At 31.6% G+C, this 22,499-nt stretch overlaps 2 protein-coding genes across 3 annotated transcripts in view; one reads left to right on the top strand and one right to left on the bottom strand.

The window, feature by feature from the left end:
* LOC134708134 (E3 ubiquitin-protein ligase CCNB1IP1-like) overlaps positions 1-22,499 on the bottom strand; it is a 36,093-nt gene that overhangs the window by 7,333 nt on the left and 6,261 nt on the right. Inside the window, exons 2-7 of the mRNA XM_063568443.1 lie at positions 10,892-10,965; positions 9,568-9,583; positions 9,042-9,101; positions 8,344-8,414; positions 7,688-7,762; positions 5,283-5,397 (exon numbers count right to left, since the gene is read on the bottom strand). Of these exons, the coding sequence (XP_063424513.1) occupies positions 5,283-5,397; positions 7,688-7,762; positions 8,344-8,414; positions 9,042-9,101; positions 9,568-9,583; positions 10,892-10,954 (400 nt within the window). The 5' untranslated portion in view covers positions 10,955-10,965. The remainder of the gene's footprint in view (positions 1-5,282; positions 5,398-7,687; positions 7,763-8,343; positions 8,415-9,041; positions 9,102-9,567; positions 9,584-10,891; positions 10,966-22,499) is intronic.
* On the top strand, positions 755-20,607 carry LOC134708133 (uncharacterized). 2 transcript variants are annotated; one of them, XM_063568441.1, is made up of 7 exons: positions 755-888; positions 4,223-4,836; positions 7,933-8,019; positions 15,509-15,779; positions 16,452-16,553; positions 17,083-17,223; positions 18,753-20,607. In XM_063568441.1, exons 2-7 carry the CDS (start codon positions 4,230-4,232, stop codon positions 19,495-19,497), a joined length of 1,953 nt encoding a protein of 650 aa, XP_063424511.1. In that variant the 5' UTR covers positions 755-888; positions 4,223-4,229; the 3' UTR covers positions 19,498-20,607. The 2 variants fall into 2 exon arrangements, with proteins under 2 accessions (XP_063424511.1, XP_063424512.1); XM_063568442.1 differs by lacking the exon at positions 755-888 and adding an exon at positions 979-1,112.

Genomic DNA, 22,499 nt, shown 5'->3' with positions numbered 1-22,499 from the left:
AAAGGGAGGGCAATATATAGGGGGTTCGTTATGTTAACACCACCTCGATTTTGGCAAAAACAGTTAACAAAAAATGCAAAAATGCTGATAACAGTTAACAAACGGAGTTGAAAACAGTTAATTTAAACAGCTAAAAATTGATCTCGTTGACAGCACATTAAAAAGGGTCATATATAACAAAATCGTATTGCCCTCCCCCTTCTATAAAGGTTTAAAAAAAAAAGTAGAGACAAGTGCCTGTGTAACCAGAGACGTTTAATACAATACATGAATATAAAAATAATAATTAAATATATTATTATATTGATGTCTCTTGTTTTACTAGTGCAATCCATGATTCACTTTTTGAAGGTACAATAACGAATCATATATCATATATACAATACACTGCATTCTATTTCAAGTCGCTAGTAGGTTTTATTTTCCACAGTTGATGTAAATCAATACATACTTGTCGTTTTAAACAACATTTCGTGTGGTTTTGGTTAACATTAGGCTTAGTGTGTTAAACATTATGTGACAGATCTATTTTTAACATCTGCCAACTTATCACATATCTCTGACAAGACCATGTGACTCAGTAAGGCTCAGAAGGGGGAAACTACAAAACATTATCCATGGTTATTTACATAATGAATCTACTCAATGAAGCTATCGATTTAAAATCAATGATCTTAAGTGAAATTATCTTATTTTGCACAGAAACGTGAATTTTTACAACGACAATATACTATTCAATCTAATTATTTTAGTTTTTTTCTATAAACATCACCCCTTCAATACACTTCTTCTTTGTAGCACATAATATCAATTCACTTGTCAACATTGGAAATATGTTTAATTTTTATTAATTCTTTGTGTATATCGACGAAAAGGAATACTGATAAGGTAAGTAAAAGTTGTTTCAAATAAATTTAAACTGACTAAAATCTGTTGTCATACCAAACAGAAGTGAACAGTAGTGATTGTTTATCACTTAGGCACGGTGCCAGGTGAAATCAACAAAATACAAATGATGGCTGCTAGTTATGATACAGAAATAGTGTACACTGAATCAGACTGAACAAGTTAACATATTACGATATATGGGAAAACTATAAAATTACCAAACTGTAGAGTAGACGTTTGTTTATATATTTATTTAATATTTTGTGCACTACGTATCAAAATTGAATGACTCATTAGATTAGTGTGACATAATAATTATCACAGCTGTGCCGACTTCAAAACAGCCAAATAACAATATTAACTACAGAAACATTGAAAGCAGACATCTATCATGATAGTTTTACATTTGTTATCTTTATCCACTGATTAGGCAGCAACCAGCAAACCATTTGATTTTCGGGGGGGGGGGGGGGGGGGGGCTATTGATTTTTTAGGAGAAAAAATAGTTTGTTTTAAGTTTTTGGAGAAAAAAATAATTTGTTTTTGATTCTGAGAAAAAAAAGTTGTTTGTTTCAGTGGCGGATCTTGAAATTTTCATATAAGTGGGGGGCCCACTGACTGACCCAAGAGGGGGCCCGCTTCAGTCACACTTCAGTGATTCCCTACATAAGCAACCAATTTTTTCCAAAAAGGGGGGGGGGGGGGGGGGGGGGCTGGGCTACCTCTGTGTTTCACCATCAGGTGCCACTATATGTAATGCTCGAATTGAAAAAAAAAACCAATTGTTTTCGACTTGTCGTCAAAATAATAGATTGTTCAGAAAAATATCCATAGCCCCCCTCCCCCGAAAATCAAATGGTTGCTGCTTTAGCTTATTTTATTTCATATTGATTAACTCCCATTTAAAGAGTTATCTCCTATGTCAACAGTTTTTGAAGATATTACATGTCTCTGGTTTTTATTATTTATTTTTAAAAAATGAACAAAATTTATTAACTTTTTTTAGAAATGAAATCTTCTCTCACCAGGACAAATTGCATGAAAGAGAAATATTTCGATTATTGTGGTATATAAAAAACACAAATGAAATATGGAGCTTCTATTTCATTTGCTAGGATGGCATATGAAAAGGAGTCAGGAAAGAAGTTTTGAGTCAATTAGACAGTCAGGGGATTGACTTATACAAGTGATTTTCTCAATCACTAATTCAAGTAGCATTATTTTCATAAAGTTGGAAGTAAGAGTTGTCTTTCTTTAATAATCACCTATTTAAGTAGTACAAATTAATCACTAGAAGAAGTGATTTAATATTAGTGTAGCTTTAAATATAGAATACTAATGATCCAGGGACTAATTATGTTTCTAAACTTATCAGAACCAACATCTGTGTTGTCTAGGATGACCAGGTCATTTCAGGTGATGACCTTGTACTGAATCTAGGATAATGACATAAAAATCACTTGTTTAAGTATCAGACCTCAATTTCCTTCCCAAAAATCACTTCTTTAAGTATAATTCTTTTATTAACCCCTACTAATTTCAACATGGCTGAACAGTGAAATTTTTATCATGAACAGTAGAATTTTATTACATAATCTGAAAGATGAAACCTTGAACTTCACAGGAAAAATACTCCCACTGCTGTGAAAAATCTTTTAAGAAAGTATCAGTTCATTATGTAAAGCCATTATAATAGCATTTTTTCAACTAAAATAGAATTTTCAGTTAAATGATAGAATCAAAGGCATAAACCTTGCTACTTAAAAGAAGCAAAAAGTTCATATTTTTTAATTTTACTAATTAAAAGATGTTATTTAAACTTATGTGTTTAAAATTTAGAAAAAACTACAAAATCCCAAATTGTGATAAAACCTCGAATTTGCTACTCAAATAAGTGATTCACTTATTTCAGTAAGTCCCCTGACTGTTAGAAGGCAGGATGAGACACTTTTTCAAAAATACAGGGGAAAAAAAGCCAAAAAACAACACATCTGAAAGCAAATTTGTTTTTCTCAAATAAAATGCTTGTGAGTCCCAGAACCCACCCGCTGGATCTGCCACTGGATGTTAGTAAGAATGGTAAATCAAACTGGACCTCAAATATTCATACCTTTGATGTTAGATCTTGGTTATAGTTTTTTTATGTTTAAGCGAAATGTATTGCCAATGATAATGAGTCATCGCATTTCTTGTAAAGTTCATTAAATCCATGTATTATATACAACATAATCCAATGAAAAGCAAATATCAAGTGCTACTTCTATGATATATTGGTCGTATCCTCCTATTTCATTATGTTCATATATAAGCAATCTAGATCACATTTATCCAGTATCCTTACATGTAAGCAACCAAATCTATTTTGATTGATTTTTTTTATAAATAGGTTGTTTGCCCAATTTCCGTTACAATGATAAGTTCAAACATTTGTTTGAATTGTTGATTGATTTTGTAAATAAGATTGGCAAAATTGACAATTATTTAAAAACTGTTCAGGTTCTCATGTTACCATAGTAACGATGTACATACTATTTTTATCATAAATTTTGACTTGTATGTGCATTTCAATTCTGGTTAACTTGGTTGGGGAAGCTTGGTAATTTTGTAAAAAAACTAGAATTTTGCATTTTGTTTTGATCAATTTCACTTAAATGCTGAATTTAATTGCATGAATATATCATTATGAGGTGAAAATATATGTAGTAAAATAAAGGCAAATTTTGGTCAGAAATATGAACTCTTTAGTATAGTAAGATACATTAGGTGACAAGTGGACAATTATTTCAAGGATTCATAGAATTAATCATTTATCATTTTCTCAAAACACTACCTTATCATTCCTGGTCCTTCTTAGCACAAACTAACCTTAAGAGCAATAACAATCTTCAACTGATTAGGCTGTGCAGAAATAAATTTCTAAATAGAGTTATCTCCTGTAGATGTACATGTACACTATACACTATATATAGTAATACAGGGCAATTCATTGAATTTCCACAGTCATGACAGTGTATATGTATACTGATGATTTCAAGTGACTTCCTTTATCTGTGACTGTGTTTAAAACTCTAAAACATAAAATTGAGAATGGAAATGGGGAATGTATCAAAGAGACAACAACCCGACCATAGAAAAAACAACAGCAGAAGGCCACCAACAGGTCATCAATGCAACCTTCAGCTGGCCCCTAAACAAATATATGCATATATTTCTGTTAGTTATGGCCTATTAAACAAATTCAAATAACAGGACAGAAGACTGCTAATATTTTAAGTTCTGAGTTTGTTGACCTAGTAACAAGTTAAAGTAACAACTTGTCTATTACTTTTTGTAGTAAGAAGATGAATAAAAATCCAAACTTCACAATAAAACAAGAAGGGAAAGGGTTGTATTCCAACTGTCATGAGAAAGATGAAAACTATGGCTCAATGTCTCAAGAAGAAATGTACATGACCAACACTGGACAGATGTTTTCACCATCGGCAGCATTCTCTATTGGAATGTATCCACATAAGGATGCAATGGAGGACACAGTTATTAGAAGAACTAGATCACTGATACCTCATTCTGTTAAATGTCAAATTATACAACTAGCCCAGGACAATCCAAGAATCACACAAGGAGAGATTGCTCAAATGTTTGGTATAGACCGAACAACAGTATCCAAAATACTAAAAAGAAGACATGAATTTTTGGAAGAATCAAAAACTACCACAGACACATGTTCACCGCCGAAAATAAGCAAATCTGATCATGTGGTAAATGACACTTTGTGTAAATTTGTAAATTTATGGTATATAGAAGCTAAAAAGAAAAATGAACGAATAACACAGTCTATGGTAAAAGATATGGCACAAAGTATAGCAAAGAGTTATGGAGTTTCTCATCTGTCAGCTGATAGCAGATGGTTTGAGGAATTCTTTACCAAGCATAATATCAAAGAATCTGGTGAGTTTTCAATACTTTGTTAGAAAGTTATAAAAGAAAGTCAATAGATAACATAACATTGGCTTATGAATAAACTCATCATAGATATTAGGTCTAAATTTTGTATATACGTCAGACGCAGGTTTCGTCTACAAAAGATTCATCAGTGACGCTCTAATCCCAAACAGTGAAAAAAGGCCAAATAAAGAACGAAGTTGAAGAGCATTAAGGACCAAAATTCCTAAAAGTTTTGCCAAAATACAGCTAAGGTAATCTATTCCTGAGGAAGAAAAGCCTTAGTATTTCAAATATTCTTTTAAATTTTGTAAACAGTTAATTTATAAATATAATCATATCAAACACACTGACATTTGTCAATACAACTATGTCATGAATGTTCCATATGTGTTTTTTCACATTGATATTTTTTGTTTAGTAATGTTTTTCTAATATTTATTGAAGGATACATGCTATTTCTGCTTGGGTTTGTGAGACAATCTGTTCGTAATACTGCTCTAGCTGTGCACATTTATCTTTCACTTTTTCTGTCACATGTTCTTGGTACGTCATCTCTTGATGAGCCTAAAAAAATCAAAATTAATTTTCATGTTTGAAAAAACTTATTGTTTAAGAAGCCCATCACTACTAGATTCATTATCTAAGACTCAACAAAATTTGCATTATTATGATTTTATATTGGAAGGACTTTTTAAAGTTTTTATACGACCGCAAATTTTGAAAAAATTTTCGTCGTATATTGCTATCACGTTGGCGTCGTCGTCGTCGTCGTCAGTCGTCGTCGTCGTCGTCGTCCGAATACTTTTAGTTTTCGCACTCTAACTTTAGTAAAAGTGAATAGAAATCTATGAAATTTTAACACAAGGTTTATGACCATAAAAGGAAGGCTGGTATTGATTTTGGGAGTTTTGGTCCCAACATTTTAGGAATTAGGGGCCAAAAAGGGCCCAAATAAGCATTTTCTTGGTTTTCGCACTATAACTTTAGTTTAAGTTAATAGAAATCTATGAAATTTTGACACAAGGTTTATGACCACAAAAGAAAGGTTGGGATTGATTTTGGGAGTTTTGGTTTCAACAGTTTAGGAATTAGGGGCCAAAAAAGGGCCCAAATAAGCATTATTCTTGGTTTTCGCACAATAACTTTAGTTAAAGTAAATAGAAATCAATGAAATTTAAACACAATGTTCATGACCACAAAAGGAAGGTTGGTATTGATTTTGGGAGTTTCGGTCCCAACAGTTTAGGAATTAGGGGCCAAAAAGGGACCCAAATAAGCATTTTTCTTGGTTTTCCCACCATAGCGTTAGTATAAGTAAATAGAAATCTATGAAATTTAAACACAAGGTTTATGACTATAAAAGAAAGGTTGGTATTGATTTTGGGAGTTTTGGTCCCAACAGTTAAGGAAAAAGGGGCCCAAAGGGTCCAAAATTAAACTTTGTTTGATTTCATCAAAATTGAATAATTGGGGTTCTTTAATATGCCGAATCTAACTGTGTATGTAGATTCTTAATTTTTGGTCCCGTTTTCAAATTGGTCTACATTAAGGTCCAAAGGGTCCAAAATTAAATTTAGTTTGATTTTAACAAAAATTGAAACCTTGGGGTTCTTTGATATGCCGAATCTAAAAATGTACTTAGATTTTTGATTATTGGCCCAGTTTTCAAGTTGGCCCAAATCGAGGTCCAAAATTAAACATTGTTTGATTTCATCAAAAATTGAATAATTGGGGTTCTTTGATATGCCAATTTTAACTGTGTATGTAGATTCTTAATTTTTGGTCCAGTTTTAAAATTGGTCTAAATTAAAGTGCAAAGGGTCCAAAATTAAACTAAGTTTGATTTTAACAAAAATTAAATTCTTGGGCCTCTTTGATATGCTGAATCTAGACATGTAATTAGATTTTTGATTATGCGCCCAGTTTTCAAGTTGGTCCAAATCAGGATCTAAAATTATTATATTAAGTATTGTGCAATAGCAAGTCTTTTCAATTGCACAGTATTGTGCAATGGCAAGAAATATCTAATTTCACAATATTGTGAAATAGCAAAATTTTTTTTAATTAAGAGTTATCTTTCTTTGTCCAGTATAGTAAGCAAGAAATATCTGCAAGAATTTTTTTTAATTGGAGTTATCTTTCTTTGACCAGAATCAACTTAAATCTTTGTTATATACAATATACAATGTATATTCACTTTTTACTACCAAGTGATAAATTTAAATAATCTTTACCATTCAGTGATAACAAGCAGTTTTTTTACATCTTAATATTTTATGATGTATTTAAATGAGTAGTAATTGTTGCAAACTCCATTAGAATATTTTAATTGAAATTAGTTTTGGAATAAGGGAAAGGGGGATGTGATTAAAAAATTGGGTTCAATTTTTTCTCATTTGAAATTTCATAAATAAAAAGAAAATTTCTTCAAACATTTTTTTGAGAGGATTAATATTCAACAGCATAGTGAATTGCTCTAAGAGAAAACAAAAATTTTAAGTTCATTTGAATACATTCATTCTGTGTCAGAAACCTATGCTGTGTCAACTATTTAATCACAATCCAAATTTAGAACGGAATCCAGCTTGAATGTTGTGTCCATACTTGCCCCAACCGTTCAGGGTTCAATCTCTGCGGTCGTATAAAGCTACGCCCTGCGGAGCATCTGGTTGATATATATGTGCATAATTAATAATGGACAATTTCCCATTAAAATTGAAATCTAACAAGTGCAGTAAATCTAAGCAGTAAATGAAAAAGTTAATTAATACATTTGAAATCTTTTCACATTCTGGTACACATGTGTAGCAAGTGCTGAGTAAACAAATTGATGAAATAAAAACAGCTGATATACCTGGTAGGTCCAGAAGGATAGAGCTCGGGTACAAATCTCCATAATGACCTCTGGCTTCTGTCCAGCAAGTACCATCTAAAAGTACAAATTAACAAGTACCATCTAAAAATAAAAATAATTTACAAGCACCATCTAAAAATACAAATAAACAGAACAATTTGACTTTGTTTGATCTGTAAACATGGTAAAGTCATTTAATAATTGGAGTAATATGTTTATAAAGTTTTTTTATTACTTTGGTGTAGACATAGAAGATCTGGTAATAAAGAAAGAAGATCCCAGCTCCAGTGATGAACTTATTCTAATAGAGCCACCATATCAGTCTGTCATTGGTAGGTACTCTCTCCAGAATTGGACAACCATAAAATTTAGTCAGGAACTTGGGTGCTACTTTGATTTATCACAACTTATGGCAACTTGTGACAGATGGATAAAATACTTGGCTCCTTTAGAATTTTCATTAATGATGAAGAGAGAGATGATATTAAAAGATCTCTAAATGTCTTTTGTTTTATAAATTGTATTATAAAAGTAAGTCAGTTTAAACCATGCTCAATGTTGCCCCTAGTCTAGAAATGTTAAATTATTTCTTAAAAAAGATTTTACAGAACGGACAAAGGCATTGTCATTCTAAATTAATTCTTAGGAATACATACAGATTTGTACTGCTCTGATGGCTGCAAGTCAATTCTTATAATATCAAGGTTTGTAGCTAATCTAGTTTCACCTTAAATAGAACACAAAAACAATACTGAACATTTTTTTAATGTAACATTTAATGTTTTCTTGTATACTCTTATAATGTTTTATGGTGTTTGTAACGAAAATTTATCCATATTTATATGTTTCAACTCAAAAGTGTTTGACACTAGTTTTTACGACTGACCACACCGACTTCTAGCAATCAACTCCTTTTAAACTCCAAACTTATTCCTGTATTCCTCATATAAAAAAAAAATGTTCATTTTAATCATGCTTTGAAAATAAAGTTGTTATAAATGTCTGTCATTTTGGTCTCCTTGTGGACAGTTGTCTCATTGGCAATCATACCACATCTTCTTTTTTATATTACGTACCAGGTATATACATTTTTATATAAAAAATCTAAGGATTGCATATTTCAGTCAAAAAGACTGCAACTCATAAAGTCAGAAAATGAGTTGTGAAATATAAAAAGACCCATAATTGTAGATCCAAATCAGGTGTCACATGAACAAATTAAACAGGTTTGGTAATTTAACTAGTCAGCTTTCTCAACAGCAGGTTGTGACATATACATGTAAAGACAATAGTTACATGTATATATATACAATGTATAACCTTTTTTCATGTCAAATCAGAGTATAAAACTTACATGCTGGACATTTGTAGCATTTATTGAATTCTTTTGTTCCATCCTCATCACAAAAAATATCTGTATCACTATTAAAGAATTTTAATGAGTGGGTGTTTGTTTAAAAGAATTTAGTCAAAGAAAGAAAATATAAATTATATTAACGATTTTCACAACATTGTACTGCTGAATACAGCAAATAAAGAGGATTAAAAAATATCCTTTGTTCTAAACTTGCATTTATACAAGGATTTGGATCTCACTATACAAATCCTTGATTTATATAAATATTAAAGAATTTTAATAAAATAAAATATAGTTCATAAAAATTTGGCAAGTTATAATTTATTTGTCCTTCATAAATTTGACTTTTTTTAAGTCTTTTTTTCTTCTTCATAAAGCACATGGTGTGTTTAGAGTATTTACCATTCTATGTTTAAAAAATTTTGCGGTTTGAGGGTTCCTGAAGATACATGAAGCTTATTGAAAAGTGTTATTTTTATTTAACAGGGCATAACTCAGTGATAAAAATATTGTAAAAGGATACGTGAACAGGAAGTCACCTAAAAAGAAAATATATCTAAAACAAAACCATATTTATATGGCAACATACTACACTGATTTTGTTCATGTCAATCACAATTCATTAGAGAAGTTTCATTTTGAATGTTTGCAGCATTTAGAATAGAATATTTATAATGTGCAGGTTATAGGACCAATGTCATGTCAGCCATTTAATGTGCATATGCTTGGTGTTCATGTGCATGCTGGTGAATTGGTTGGTGCATGCAAGAGGTAGATAAAGACTAAAAAAAAGAGAGAAAACATATTTCAGGTTAAAAAAAAATCTTTGGTCAAGGTTTATATGAGTCAGCACCCCATTCAAAGGTTATAATAAACAAGCTCTACATGTTAATCCCACATTGTCAAATCAATCTGTAGAAGTTTGTACTTAGTAGTGTTAAACTTATTTGCTGCATAGTTCTAGGTAAATTATTATAAGTTACGTAGTGTGCTAGTTGTCAACTATATGTGTTCCTCCTAACAGAAGTTCCATTTGAAACATTTTTATAAACATTGTCATAATATCTATTCCTGTTAAAACAAATATTCTTTACCATTTATTGTAATATTTATATTTGTGGAAATAATATTCCAGAATATTTTTTCCTTTTGGAACTTATATTATTAAAGAACTTCTATTCTGTGACAAAATGACTTAACATGATATATATATGGGGTCAGTAAATTTCTTATGGGGATTTGAGCAAAAAGAGTCTAAGATGTTGATGTACAGCAGACGTAAGGGCCTGTGAAAACTAATATAACAAATAGGGTTCATATTTCAACCCAGTATTAAAGATTTGCCTAATGTGTCAGTTTCTTAGTTTGCTTAAAATAGGATTTATGAAATTTTTAAAACATACTTTTATAGATAAGTGGGAGTTAATTGATTTTGATTCTGTATCAAACATTTTTCTTAATTGTAGAGTGTATTTTAGTCAAATAATTATGACTAGACAACAGTCTACAATTAAGTCTTGAAATTCTATTTTATTTTTTTCTGTGACATTTTATAATCATACTGTCCCAAGTCAGGAGCCTCTGGCCTTTGTTAGCCTTGTATTATTTTAATTTTAGTTTCTTGTGTACAATTTGGAAATTAGTATGGCGTTCATTATCACTGAACTAATATATATTTGTTTAGGGGCCAGCTGAAGGACGCCTCCGGGTGCGGGAATTTCTCGCTACATTGAAGACCTGTTGGTGACCTTCTGCTGTTGTTTTTTTATTTGGTCGGGTTGTTGTCTCTTTGACACATTCCCAATTTCCATTCTCAATTTTATGTTACATATTTGGACTAGACTTACCCAGGCAAATGTATTCAATCTTTTTCTGCATTTCTTAAAATTGCATATTAAATCAGTATCCATAATATCTCAATCTAAAAATTACAAATAATATCATTAAATTAGTAATAAAGTTGAATATCTGACGACCTCAACAAATTTTCCATCATTAAAAAATATTTGTATATTTTTTCTTTTATGCCTTCATAAGGACATCAGCCGAGCAATTAGTCTGAAAATGTATTCTTTGCATATTTATGTTCATGAAAAAAGAGTATATGTCATTTTATCACTTAAGGTGGCTCGCAGGTATAAGATTTTTAGAAAAAAATTAAACTTTTATTTTTCATTTCAAATTTTATTAATTACATTTAGTAGTTGTTACTTTATCTTAGGGTACAAAAATCATTCCAAAAAATCTTTTCGTGTTGGCCACAGATGACTTTTAAAATGTAGATATCATTGGAAAAGCTCCAAATTATCTCCCTTTGGAGCAAAAATGCCATTTTTTGGCATTAAAATTGAAATATCTTTTTTAAATCATCGGTGACCTATATTTTTTTATTGTTGTTTTCGAATAAGCTGTATATAAACTTAATAATTTTAAAATTTGAGCGATTTCTGTAATTAGGTTCTTTTTTATTTCGATATTATCGATTTTTCTCCTATTAGTTCAACAGAAAAAAAGAACATTAACAAAAATGTATGCTTCTTTCGAATGCAGATTGTGAGCGTAAATGAACGGGGATCCCATTTTTTTATTTCATTTTTCTATTGAGTATCATTTATAGAAAAATACGGCGAAATCCTATATTAAATAAAAAATTTGATTTAGACACGTGAGCCCACTTAATCTGTTACATCTTTATTCCATGTTATATTGACTGCAGATGAGTTTTATGTCTGGAAACAATATTTTTTATATCATGATAGATGATTGGGATTCAATTTTGTATCCAGAAAACATTTTAACCTGCTAATTTGCAACATTTATATTTTGATAATGTCAACCTTGGATTCTAAATGCAATTTCAGCTTTAAAGCTCAAGACAATACAGCAATCACTCTCATGGGCATTATAAAAGAGGGACGAAAGATACCAAAGGGACAGTCAAACTCATAAATCTACAACAAACTGACTACGCCATGGCTAAAAATGAAAAAGACAAACAGAAAAACAATAGTACACATGACACAACATAGAAAACTAAAGAATAAACAACATGAACACTTAAAAAATCTAGGGGTGATCTCAGGTGCTCCGGAAGGGTCAGCAGATCCTGCTCCAAATGTGGCACCCATCCTGTTGGTTATGTGATTACAAATCAGGTAAATAGTCTAATTCGGTAGGTCACATTCATGACAGGGAAGGGGATTGTAGTTACGACGTAAGGAACATATCCGATATCATTTGGGAAACGGTTATTCCATTACGGTCAACCAATTTGTGATGGCGTCCGTAAAATTTATGAACGGATGATTTCAACTTCACCATTTGGAACTCTTGGTTTAATAGCTTCCTTGTAAGCAGCAAACCTCTATCAAGAAAATCATGATAGGAAATGCAAGCGCAGGAATATCGTATCAATTGGGAGATATATATATATCCCATATGCAGGTGCTGCTGGAATGTTGCTACTTAGAAATGGAAAGTTCACAATTGGAAAGCTGAAATCATCTCTTTTGTTGTAAAGTTTTTTTTCAAGCAACCCTCATTGTCAATTTCTAGATGTAAGTCAAGATATGAAGCCGAGTCTTTAATCTTTAGTATCTTGACACTATAATCTCTCTGTAATTTCAACCACTCTGGTAATTTTATGTCGCTATTGTATAAAACTCATTAGTACATTTGTATTTATGATGTGGCGTTGCAGAAAAAATTAAAATATAAATAAATAAATAATTAAATAATTGACAAAAAAAACCCAAAAAAATTAAAATTGAATAAACCTTTGCCTTTGGCCTTATAAAACCTTAACTATCTTCTTCTTCTTCCATATAAGAGTTGGGTTCCTTTAATGAAACGTTTAAACTCTGAAAAAATATCTATTTTGTGAACCTTCCAGTATCTTTAATAAAGATGCCTAACAAATGTTGAATATCTTCTATGTGATGTTTGTAATTATTATTTTCTGTTGTTATAAGACTTATAATAATATTTCAGTTTCAAGTGACAGTTACTTTATAACTATCATATCTGTAGTATAAAAATCGTCTGCTTATTACTAGATCTGTGTATGTGAAGGTTTTGTAAGAAATAAATATTTAACCCAGCTTTAAAGCGTTTGTATGATTTCGGGAAACAAAATTTTAAAAGGTCAAGGTTAGCAAATATGTCAGGTTGGGCTGGCTTCACGGATGAAGATTTGAAACGTGTCAGAAAGTTGAAAGTTGAAAAAAGTGATGAAAACAATTCAAACAAAAGTAGGTCATCAACATTCCTATCAAATTTTGCCACACACCCAACAGTAAACGAATATATGTTCACTTCTATGCTTGCAGTTGCACTCCTCGTCCTAACATGCATGAAATATTTGCCACTGGACATTAATCTACCAACGACAAATCAATCAATGTCATCCTGACTAATTTGTCTTCATCACAGAGCAAAATATGAACAAATTGATATAATAAATGTAGGTTGAAAACATACAACCACCACTGTTACATGATACATGTGTCAGATAGTAATCAGTTCTCCATAGTGGGTCTCATTGGGGTCTAACCATGACACGGGATTGCCGATTTTTGGTAAGCGTGACATGTGAAAGTCAAATTATTGTGGCGTGAAAACAGGAAATGAGGTCTTGCTGGACCCGGGAAAAGACAAAATAATGAGAATTGCTTACCTACATAGTGTAAGCGGGATACGGGAATCTGACATAACAGTAAGCGGGATCCAGGATTGGAACCCCCCAATGAGAACCCCTTGATAGCAATGCATGTGGAGAAAATAATAGTAGTTTGAGAAATCGCACACGTTTTCTATTTGTCGTTATTTCAAGGACAGATTAAAAACTCGCTTAAAGCAAGCTTTAATTTCAACATTTCAAGTTTTCAAACATTTTACAACAGTAAAGATAATATTTAAATATATATAATACATAAAATAAAAAAGATAATATATTCCCATTTTAACTTCTTTTCCTTATTCCAAAAACATTGTTTAAACAACCCCAACTCGGTTCATTAAAAGCATGTTTTCAAATGACATTATGTAAACAAAACTTAGCTCTAAAAGAAGGTCAAGTCCACATATGTAATACACAATTGTAAAATGTAGGTCACATCACTATGGAAAAAAATCTATGGAATGCAGTTTGGACAATATCTTATGAACTTTGAAATTTAATTCAAATCAATTATCGGAAAAGTGATGTTACTGTGAAAGTGAAATATTAATAACAGCTTTGACAACATCTTATGTCATTTTAGAATTGGTTCAATAATTTAAAATCATTTATATATATATATAAAAGATTAATATTCAATGCACTTTTTTGTCCTTGAGTGATAATTCCTAGGTTACAGATGCCTTAATTGATCAATAAGGCAAAAATTCATTAAAAAAATATGCTTTAAGAGACAAATGATAGTTTATCAATACTTTTCTTCAATTTGGGTAATTTTAAACCTTTTATTATTATTAAACATGCTTACCATACCATACTTTACACAACTATCGAGAACTGATGAGGTATTGCACACAATGTCAAAATTGAGCACAACAACAGATTTTTTGATTTTTCTTGCTTCACGCAAGAGAAAATTGTAAGGATTATAGGAAATGAATAAAAGTATCTAATGAATTAACACAATCAGCTTTGACCTATTTTTATTTGAATAACTGAGCAAACATTTGTTACACTATCAACAACCCATTACACAAGGATACTATAGTCAGCTCAACACTTTCAACTTTTTATATTCTAAGAATGTATTATCATGATTATGAGATAACAATCCTCAATCCTCAATCTTAAGGCCTGTTGGCAGGAATTGTTCCAATGTGCAGTTTTCCTCTCTGATGCGTTTTTATCGACATATTTTCTTCTAGAGCTGTGCTTTAAGTTGGTATGCGCTGGTTAAGATTGGGATTGAGGAACAGCAGTATTAAATCTGCCTGTTCTGTCAATGTAATGTGACACTGTTTGTAGTTTGGCTTTTGTCTCTCTTTTGTGTTCTCGACGTCCAGTCTTGTATAAAGCATAGTAGCTAAATTCAGGTTTCTGACCCTGACCTCTTTGGATATTTGGTTTAACATATCTTCTCCTTCGTTCTCATAGCAGGGACATTCCAGATGTAAATGGTGAGGCGTATTCAACACATACTTAGTACAAATTCTATATGACTACAAAAAATATTATCTGACCACACACACACATCAGGAACTCTTCTGATTTTGAGTTCAGGGTCGTTTTTCACCTAAATGAAACTCAAAATTAATTAACATTGATAGGAATTTTTGGTTATATGCAGTCATTAGTTAATGCTGGTTCAAGGATATCTTTTGTGTCAAATTTCTTTCACTAGTTCACAGTTTACAGATTAAAGCCATTCAAAACATGTTTTGAGTCAGTCATGTCGACGTCTTTTTTTAAAACACTAATTAAACAGTAATATTTTTTTTATCAACAGATTTCCGAGAATCACCAACAAGAGTGGCTAGTTTTGGTAAGAGACCAGGAAACCGAGCTTCTCACACTGCCACATCACATTCACATCATGGACAAAACAGACAGGCTCTCTCGACAAGTCCTTCATCTACTGTTACCAGTTCAGGCTCACGACTGGGAACAGGAAATAAAATACCCAGGGTTCAAACAGAGACGGCAGATACTACTAGAGATGATTTATTATTAGATACCAGGAAGGAAATAGAGGAACTGGAAACAAATGAAGCTTTAAAGTAAATTTATCATTGTTAATTTGTCTTAACTCAATGTGAGCTTGCAAGTTCAAATCCAGCTAGGCATATAGGTGTCGTAAATTAATTAGCAGGGTTCATGTAATTGTTCATATATTTTTATATTGTAATTCTATGTTCTTGTCCTGAATATGCATATAAAGTGCAACTGGATGATAAATAACTGTCAATCATCATCCTAATTATTATTTTGCACATATTATGATTCAGATATTAAGAACCAAGTTTGCAATGTATGGTATTGTTAAGAATTGCACATGAGGTGTTCCCGCTACTGCTCTCTATGTACACCACGTCACCGTTGTTGTGACGTTATCTATTCAGAGTTTCAATACAAGTATCATTGCAAGTAGACGTTTTTATTTCTAAGCCTTAATTTGTGTCCGATACAACCACTCTACGATAGGTATAACCAAGTGCAGTGGGGCCCACTGACTACCAAAGACATGTAAGAATGGATCCTGCACCTGTTTTGTTTCAATGATTTCCTAAATAATCAACCAAACTTTTCCCACAAAAAGGGTGAGGGGGACAGTTTGGAAGTTTAATGCTGCAGATTTCTGTTTATAGAGATTCTACTGTAAAAGCGATTATTTACATTTAAGAATTTGTTATATTTTATAATTTTGAATTTAATGTTATTTTATTTTGCAGAAGAGAAATGGGAAATCTAGATAAATTCAGAGAACAACAGAAGGTGATGGAGGAAGTCAACAAGCAAAGAAAGGCACTGTTATCTAAAACTTTGTCTGAAAGGTAAATCATTTGTTCAGGTATCTTATTAATAAATTTCATCTGATAAGAGGCATGCTATTGATAGTACAAACAAATATAATGGGAATACACAAGTAAACAGCTATAATTCTGAATTTATTTTTGAGTTATCTCCCATACACCATGAAGCAGAATTTTATACATCAGTGTTACCCATTCCTAGAACATAAAGTAGTCTTCACTATTTTTATTATTCCTGTAGATTTTTATTTGAGTTTTTCATTAGGATTTAAATATCAAGTTTATATTTTATGCATTTCATAGACATTCAGCTCTTTCACTAAGGAAATTGTAGATCAGAAGATTCATTTGTTTGGACTTCAGTATGCCTGTAGTTATTTAAATGAGTGTTGCATCATAAATATATGGACTACATTCTGTGCAACATATTTTTCATAGAATAATGTAACAACTCAGGTAGATGCATATCATATTTTGCATGTTAGGCCTTTGAAAAAACAAAAGTATATTTTTGAAGTTAAAATTATTTTTTGTGTTACTATATATATAGGCAGAAAAAAGCACAAGAGGAAGCTAGAAAGCTGGCACATATACAGCGAGAATTGATGATCTTAGATAACCTTTTAACAGCAGATGTTAATGTGATACGAAGTCGTATTGAAATTGCTAGCAGAGAGTTTTTAGATGCACAGTAAGTAATACAAAATATAAAAATATAAAATGAATATACCAGCCTTATGCTGTGTGAAGCTAAATATAGTTTCATATAGAAACGAAAATTGCACTAAAACAATTGCCAGTCTTATCTGCTATCCCTTGATATAACAATAAGGATTTTTTTGATGTGGTACAATTGCAATGAAACAACTATCCACTAGAGAAGAAAAGTTAAAAAAAGGGGGGGGGGAACTAAACAACACATAGCAACCCTACATATCATGACAGACACATAAGGTGAATCAGACTCAAACAGTGTTCATGACAACTATCAGGTAGACAAAAGACACATAATACCCATCTCACAGTGCACATGACAACTATCAGGTAGACAAAAGACACATAATACCCATCTCACAGTGCACATGACAACTATCAGGTAGACAAAAGACACATAGTACCCATCTCACAGTGCACATGACAACTATCAGGTAGACAAAAGACACATAATACCCATCTCACAGTGCACATGACAACTATCAGGTAGACAAAAGACACATAGTACCCATCTCACAGTGCACATGACAACTATCAGGTAGACAAAAGACACATAATACCCATCTCACAGTGCACATGACAACTATCAGGTAGACAAAAGACACATAATACCCATCTCACAGTGCACATGACAACTATCAGGTAGACAAAAGACACATAATACCCATCTCACAGTGCACATGACAACTATCAGGTAGACAAAAGACACATAATACCCATCTCACAGTGCACATGACAACTATCAGGTAGACAAAAGACACATAGTACCCATCTCACAGTGCACATGACAACTATCAGGTAGACAAAAGACACATAGTACCCATCTCACAGTGCTTGCTGTTTCTGAAAGTTAGTTAAAATGTTAATATGAACTAATGAATAAAATAAATCATGTTTTCTTAGAATGAAATATTAGTAATAACACCTATCTGAGATATTTATTTTGATTTTATGGTTTATGCATACATATTTGTATTACATGTATATATGAGTATTATGGAGGTGAGTTTTAATTCCATATGTAAAGTAATTTTGTTAGGGCTGTTCCGAAAATTCATTTAATGGGTGGTCAGCGTGTTTTAATGGAAGGTGTCTCCCATGGCCAATGCAGTAAAAACCATAGCATTAGTTTGATAAACCGGGTATTCACTTTATTATTTATCTTTACATGAATATAATGATTAAGGTGGTACCTAACACTACAGGGAGATAACTCTTTAAAATCAGCTAAACGTTTTAATTACGTTGTGTTGTTAATGTAATATTAAGCTTCTCAATGATCAAAATAAGTGTTTGTCAAACTGCTATATAACCAGTGTATTTTTTCTTATTAAACAGTTGGTTCAAATTTTTTGAAATTTTTATATTTTTGTCGAAGAATCCAAGTAAATACTTCGTCAAAATTTTATCAAAATTAAACGAGCCAAATTGATATTAGTTAAAGTGTTAGGTACCACCTTAATTTTCAGACAAAATGTCAGTATTGAAATGTTTTTTATTTTACAGAAAAAGATATGAAAGAGCAGAAAAAGAGTTTGTGGATTCTAAAGTTGATCTTCAGAAGAAATCAGAACAGAAGGAATCATTGACAGAACATCTTTACACAATTATACATCAAAATGAACTTAGAAAGTCTAATAAATTATCAGAACTGATGAAAGAACTAGAAATGGAACAAAATAATGAATCTCAGGCTCTCCCCACTTTACCCCCTCTATCATCATTTAATACAATGTCATCTGGAGATACTATACACTCCCCAAAGTCACCGTCACAGTCAACAACAAACCAACCATTGGAAAATGTGAATCCAGACCCAGTAGGTACAACTAATCCTTCTCAACAAAATGTGAATCTGTCTACAGCAACTGAAAATGTGAATACATTAAAAGATGTGAAGGAAGGGGAAAATGTAGAGTCTAGTCAGAGTGACAAAAATACTGTTGATGTTTTAATAAACAATGAAAATGTGAATAAAGGAAATACTACACAGGGCTTACCTACAAATGATCTGTTGGGAAAAGAACATGACAAAGACAAAAGTGCAATATTGACAACCAATGAAAAAATTCAGAGTAGTGACACAACAATAAACCTTACAGATTCTTCTACAGAATCAGATAAACATACTAACCAGAATCTCATATCTATATCACCTATAAATATTGGTGGTGTAACTGACAGTCAGAACAGAGAAGACTTACCTGGTACCTGGTCATTAGATGTGGTACAAAATGACAATGGGCATTGAAACCTGGTACCAGGTCATTAGATGGGCATTGAAACACATCTTTATTTAGGTTGTTACATGTTTTGTTATTTGTAAAACAAATAGAGGGTTTGATAACTTTTGAGTATATTCTTGCTTTTTATAGAGTGGGTACTTCAGAACATTTGTACAAATTAATTCTTATATAAATGTATTGGTGATAATGAAAACTCTTTTTCCCAGATCATGCAGATGAAATATTTATTTTCTATGCATGTAATTCAATCTTTTTCTCATCACTCAGACACTTGGCATCTGTTGTTCCTCGTTGTGGTAATTATCTTTTACAAAAATCTTCTCCTGAAACTACTGGGCCAATTCTAATCAATCTTGACCACAATCATTATTGTGGTATTTAGTTTCAGAAATATGTGGGGTGACCTGGCAAACCAACCAAGATGGCAGCCATTGCTAAAAATAGAACATAGGGGTAAAATGTAGAATTTTGCTTATAACTCTGAAACCAAAGCATTTAGAGCAAATCCGACATGGGGTTGAATAAGTTAATAAAGTCAAGATCTATCCACCCAGAAATTTTCAGATGAAGCGGACATCCGTTTGTTTGGTTGCTGCCCCTGAATTGGTAATTAAGGAAATTTTGCTACTTTTGGTTATGATCTTGAATATTATAATAGATAGAGATAAACTGTAAACAGCAATAATGTTCAGCTAAGTAAGATCTACAAATAGGTCAACATGACCAAATTGTCAGTTGACCCTTTAAGGAGTTATTGCCCTTTATTTCGTCATTTTCTGTAAATTTTTACAAAATATTTTCCTCTGTTACTAACAGGCCAAGTTCAGTATAGATAGAGATAATTGTAAGTAAAGTAAGAACAACAAACACCGGACCATCACCAAAACACAATTTTGTCATGAATCCATCTGTGTCCTTTGTTTAATATGCTCAAAGACCAAGGTGAGCAACACAGGCTCATTCATGTTTGTCATTGGAGCTTCTAGTTTTCAATACCCAACTGGTAAAGGTAGTCCTCTGATTTAAGCCAATTACCTTCATTAATAATAACTCTACTTTACATAAACATGAACTAGACAAGTGCACTCCCAATTCAAAATAAAAAAGAGAATTTCTTGGATGTTTTATTTCAGTATACATTGAACATTGTTGAACCTAAAGGTACAAGTGTATATTGGGTGAATGTGCAGAGTTAAGTGTGGTCACTACATTTATATATTATGTAATCCTTCACAAGGTGTTGTAGCTTGTTTTATAATAGTCTTTGCATTTCTTTGGGCATTGAATATTTTAAATTATGATCTTGCTTGAACATAAAGTATTTTAGAACTTCTTAAGAGTTTATCTAATAAATGAAAAATAACTGTTCACCATATTGGCATGTAGACAAAATTTGCAAATATTTAGATATTAGTGCTGAACAGGACATAGCGCAAAATAAAGTATTGGGAAAATTAGTAGGTTTAATATAGTATTTCTCAAAAAATTATCATCTTTCATGATGATATATACCTGGAAGGATAGTATTTGATTCAAGTGTCACTGATGAGTCTTTTGTAGACGAAACGTGTGTCTGGTGCCAATACAAAATTTAATCCTTGTATCTATGATGAGTTTTTATACATATAATTTTAGGAATCACAACATGATCATGTAGTTTCAAGCAGATGGCCAATAACTTGCAAATGGATAAACCTTGTGCTCAGGTTATTTTACATGCTCATAAAAGTAAAATTTAAATGCTGTTATTCACATGAACTGACACTTATTTTTGAGGTCTTGAATTTTATATAAAACGGTCTTAAATTTTATATAAAACAACATGTTTGCAATATCCTTGAAATGCTGGGACATATTTTTTTTTTCTGTCTGTCAAATATGTGTATGACTATTCATATTGATATAAAAATGAAAAACAACATCATGGCCATATTCAAATTTTATAGTGCTATGTCTAAGAGGGTCACTGATACATTTATATTAAACTTTATGTATTATGTATTATATGATTGTTTTGAGTTATTTATTCTATATTTGACTTTAGTCATATATCTACATTACTAGTATATAATTAACTTTACTGTATGAGGTAAAATAAAAAAAAAAAATTTATTTTTAAAATGATTAAAAACTAATCGGTACATTATTTATTAGTTCCAACTCATTATTATAGTATTCATGTAGAAAAGACAAAGAGAAACTTCAGAAGTCATGAATATTAAACATTTATATAGGAGTTATTGCCGATTTTGTTGTAAGCGTGACACATGAAAGTCAAATTATTGTGTCGTAAAAACGGGAAATGGGGTCTAGCGGGATCTGGGAAGTGACAAAAAAAATGAGAATTGCTTACGTTCATAGTGTAAGCAGGATACAGGAATCTTGACAAAACAGTAAGCAGGATCTTGGATCAGAACCCCCCAAGGAGACCCCCTTGAAAGATGTTGTTTACCCATTTTTGCAGAAACCATTAATAGATCTAGAGAAAGTGTGAGTATCAAAAATGTTCATCAAAATAAGATCTACAAATAAGTGGTATTGCTAAAATCCTCAAACAATCACTAATAAGAGTTATTGCTCTTGAAAGATGGTTTTTACAATATTTGTATTTTAGCTAAAATCATCATAGAGTTAAAGAAATTATAAATAGGCAAATATTCCCAATTTCTATTCTCAATTTTAAAGAATGCTGTACATGTAAGAAATAAGGCAACATGACAAAAATTGCACTTATTAGAGATATTGCCCATAATATACCTTTTTGTACAAACACAAAAAGGTCGTATATTGGTATGAGGTAGTCATATTTGTCGTCAGAAGACATTTGGTTTTCCCACAATTACTTTAGTATAAGTAAATAGAAATCTATGAAATTTATAACACAAGATTAATCACCACAAAAGGAAGGTTTGGATTGATTATGGGGGTTATGGTCCTAACAGTTTAGGAATTAGGGGCCATAAAAGGGCATTTTTTCCCCCTAGTATCCAACAATAACTTGTGGAAT

Source organism: Mytilus trossulus, chromosome 2 (genome assembly GCF_036588685.1).
Source record: "Mytilus trossulus isolate FHL-02 chromosome 2, PNRI_Mtr1.1.1.hap1, whole genome shotgun sequence".
Classification (NCBI taxonomy): Eukaryota; Metazoa; Mollusca; class Bivalvia; order Mytilida; family Mytilidae; genus Mytilus; species Mytilus trossulus.
This window is presented reverse-complemented; position numbering and strand designations above follow the sequence as displayed.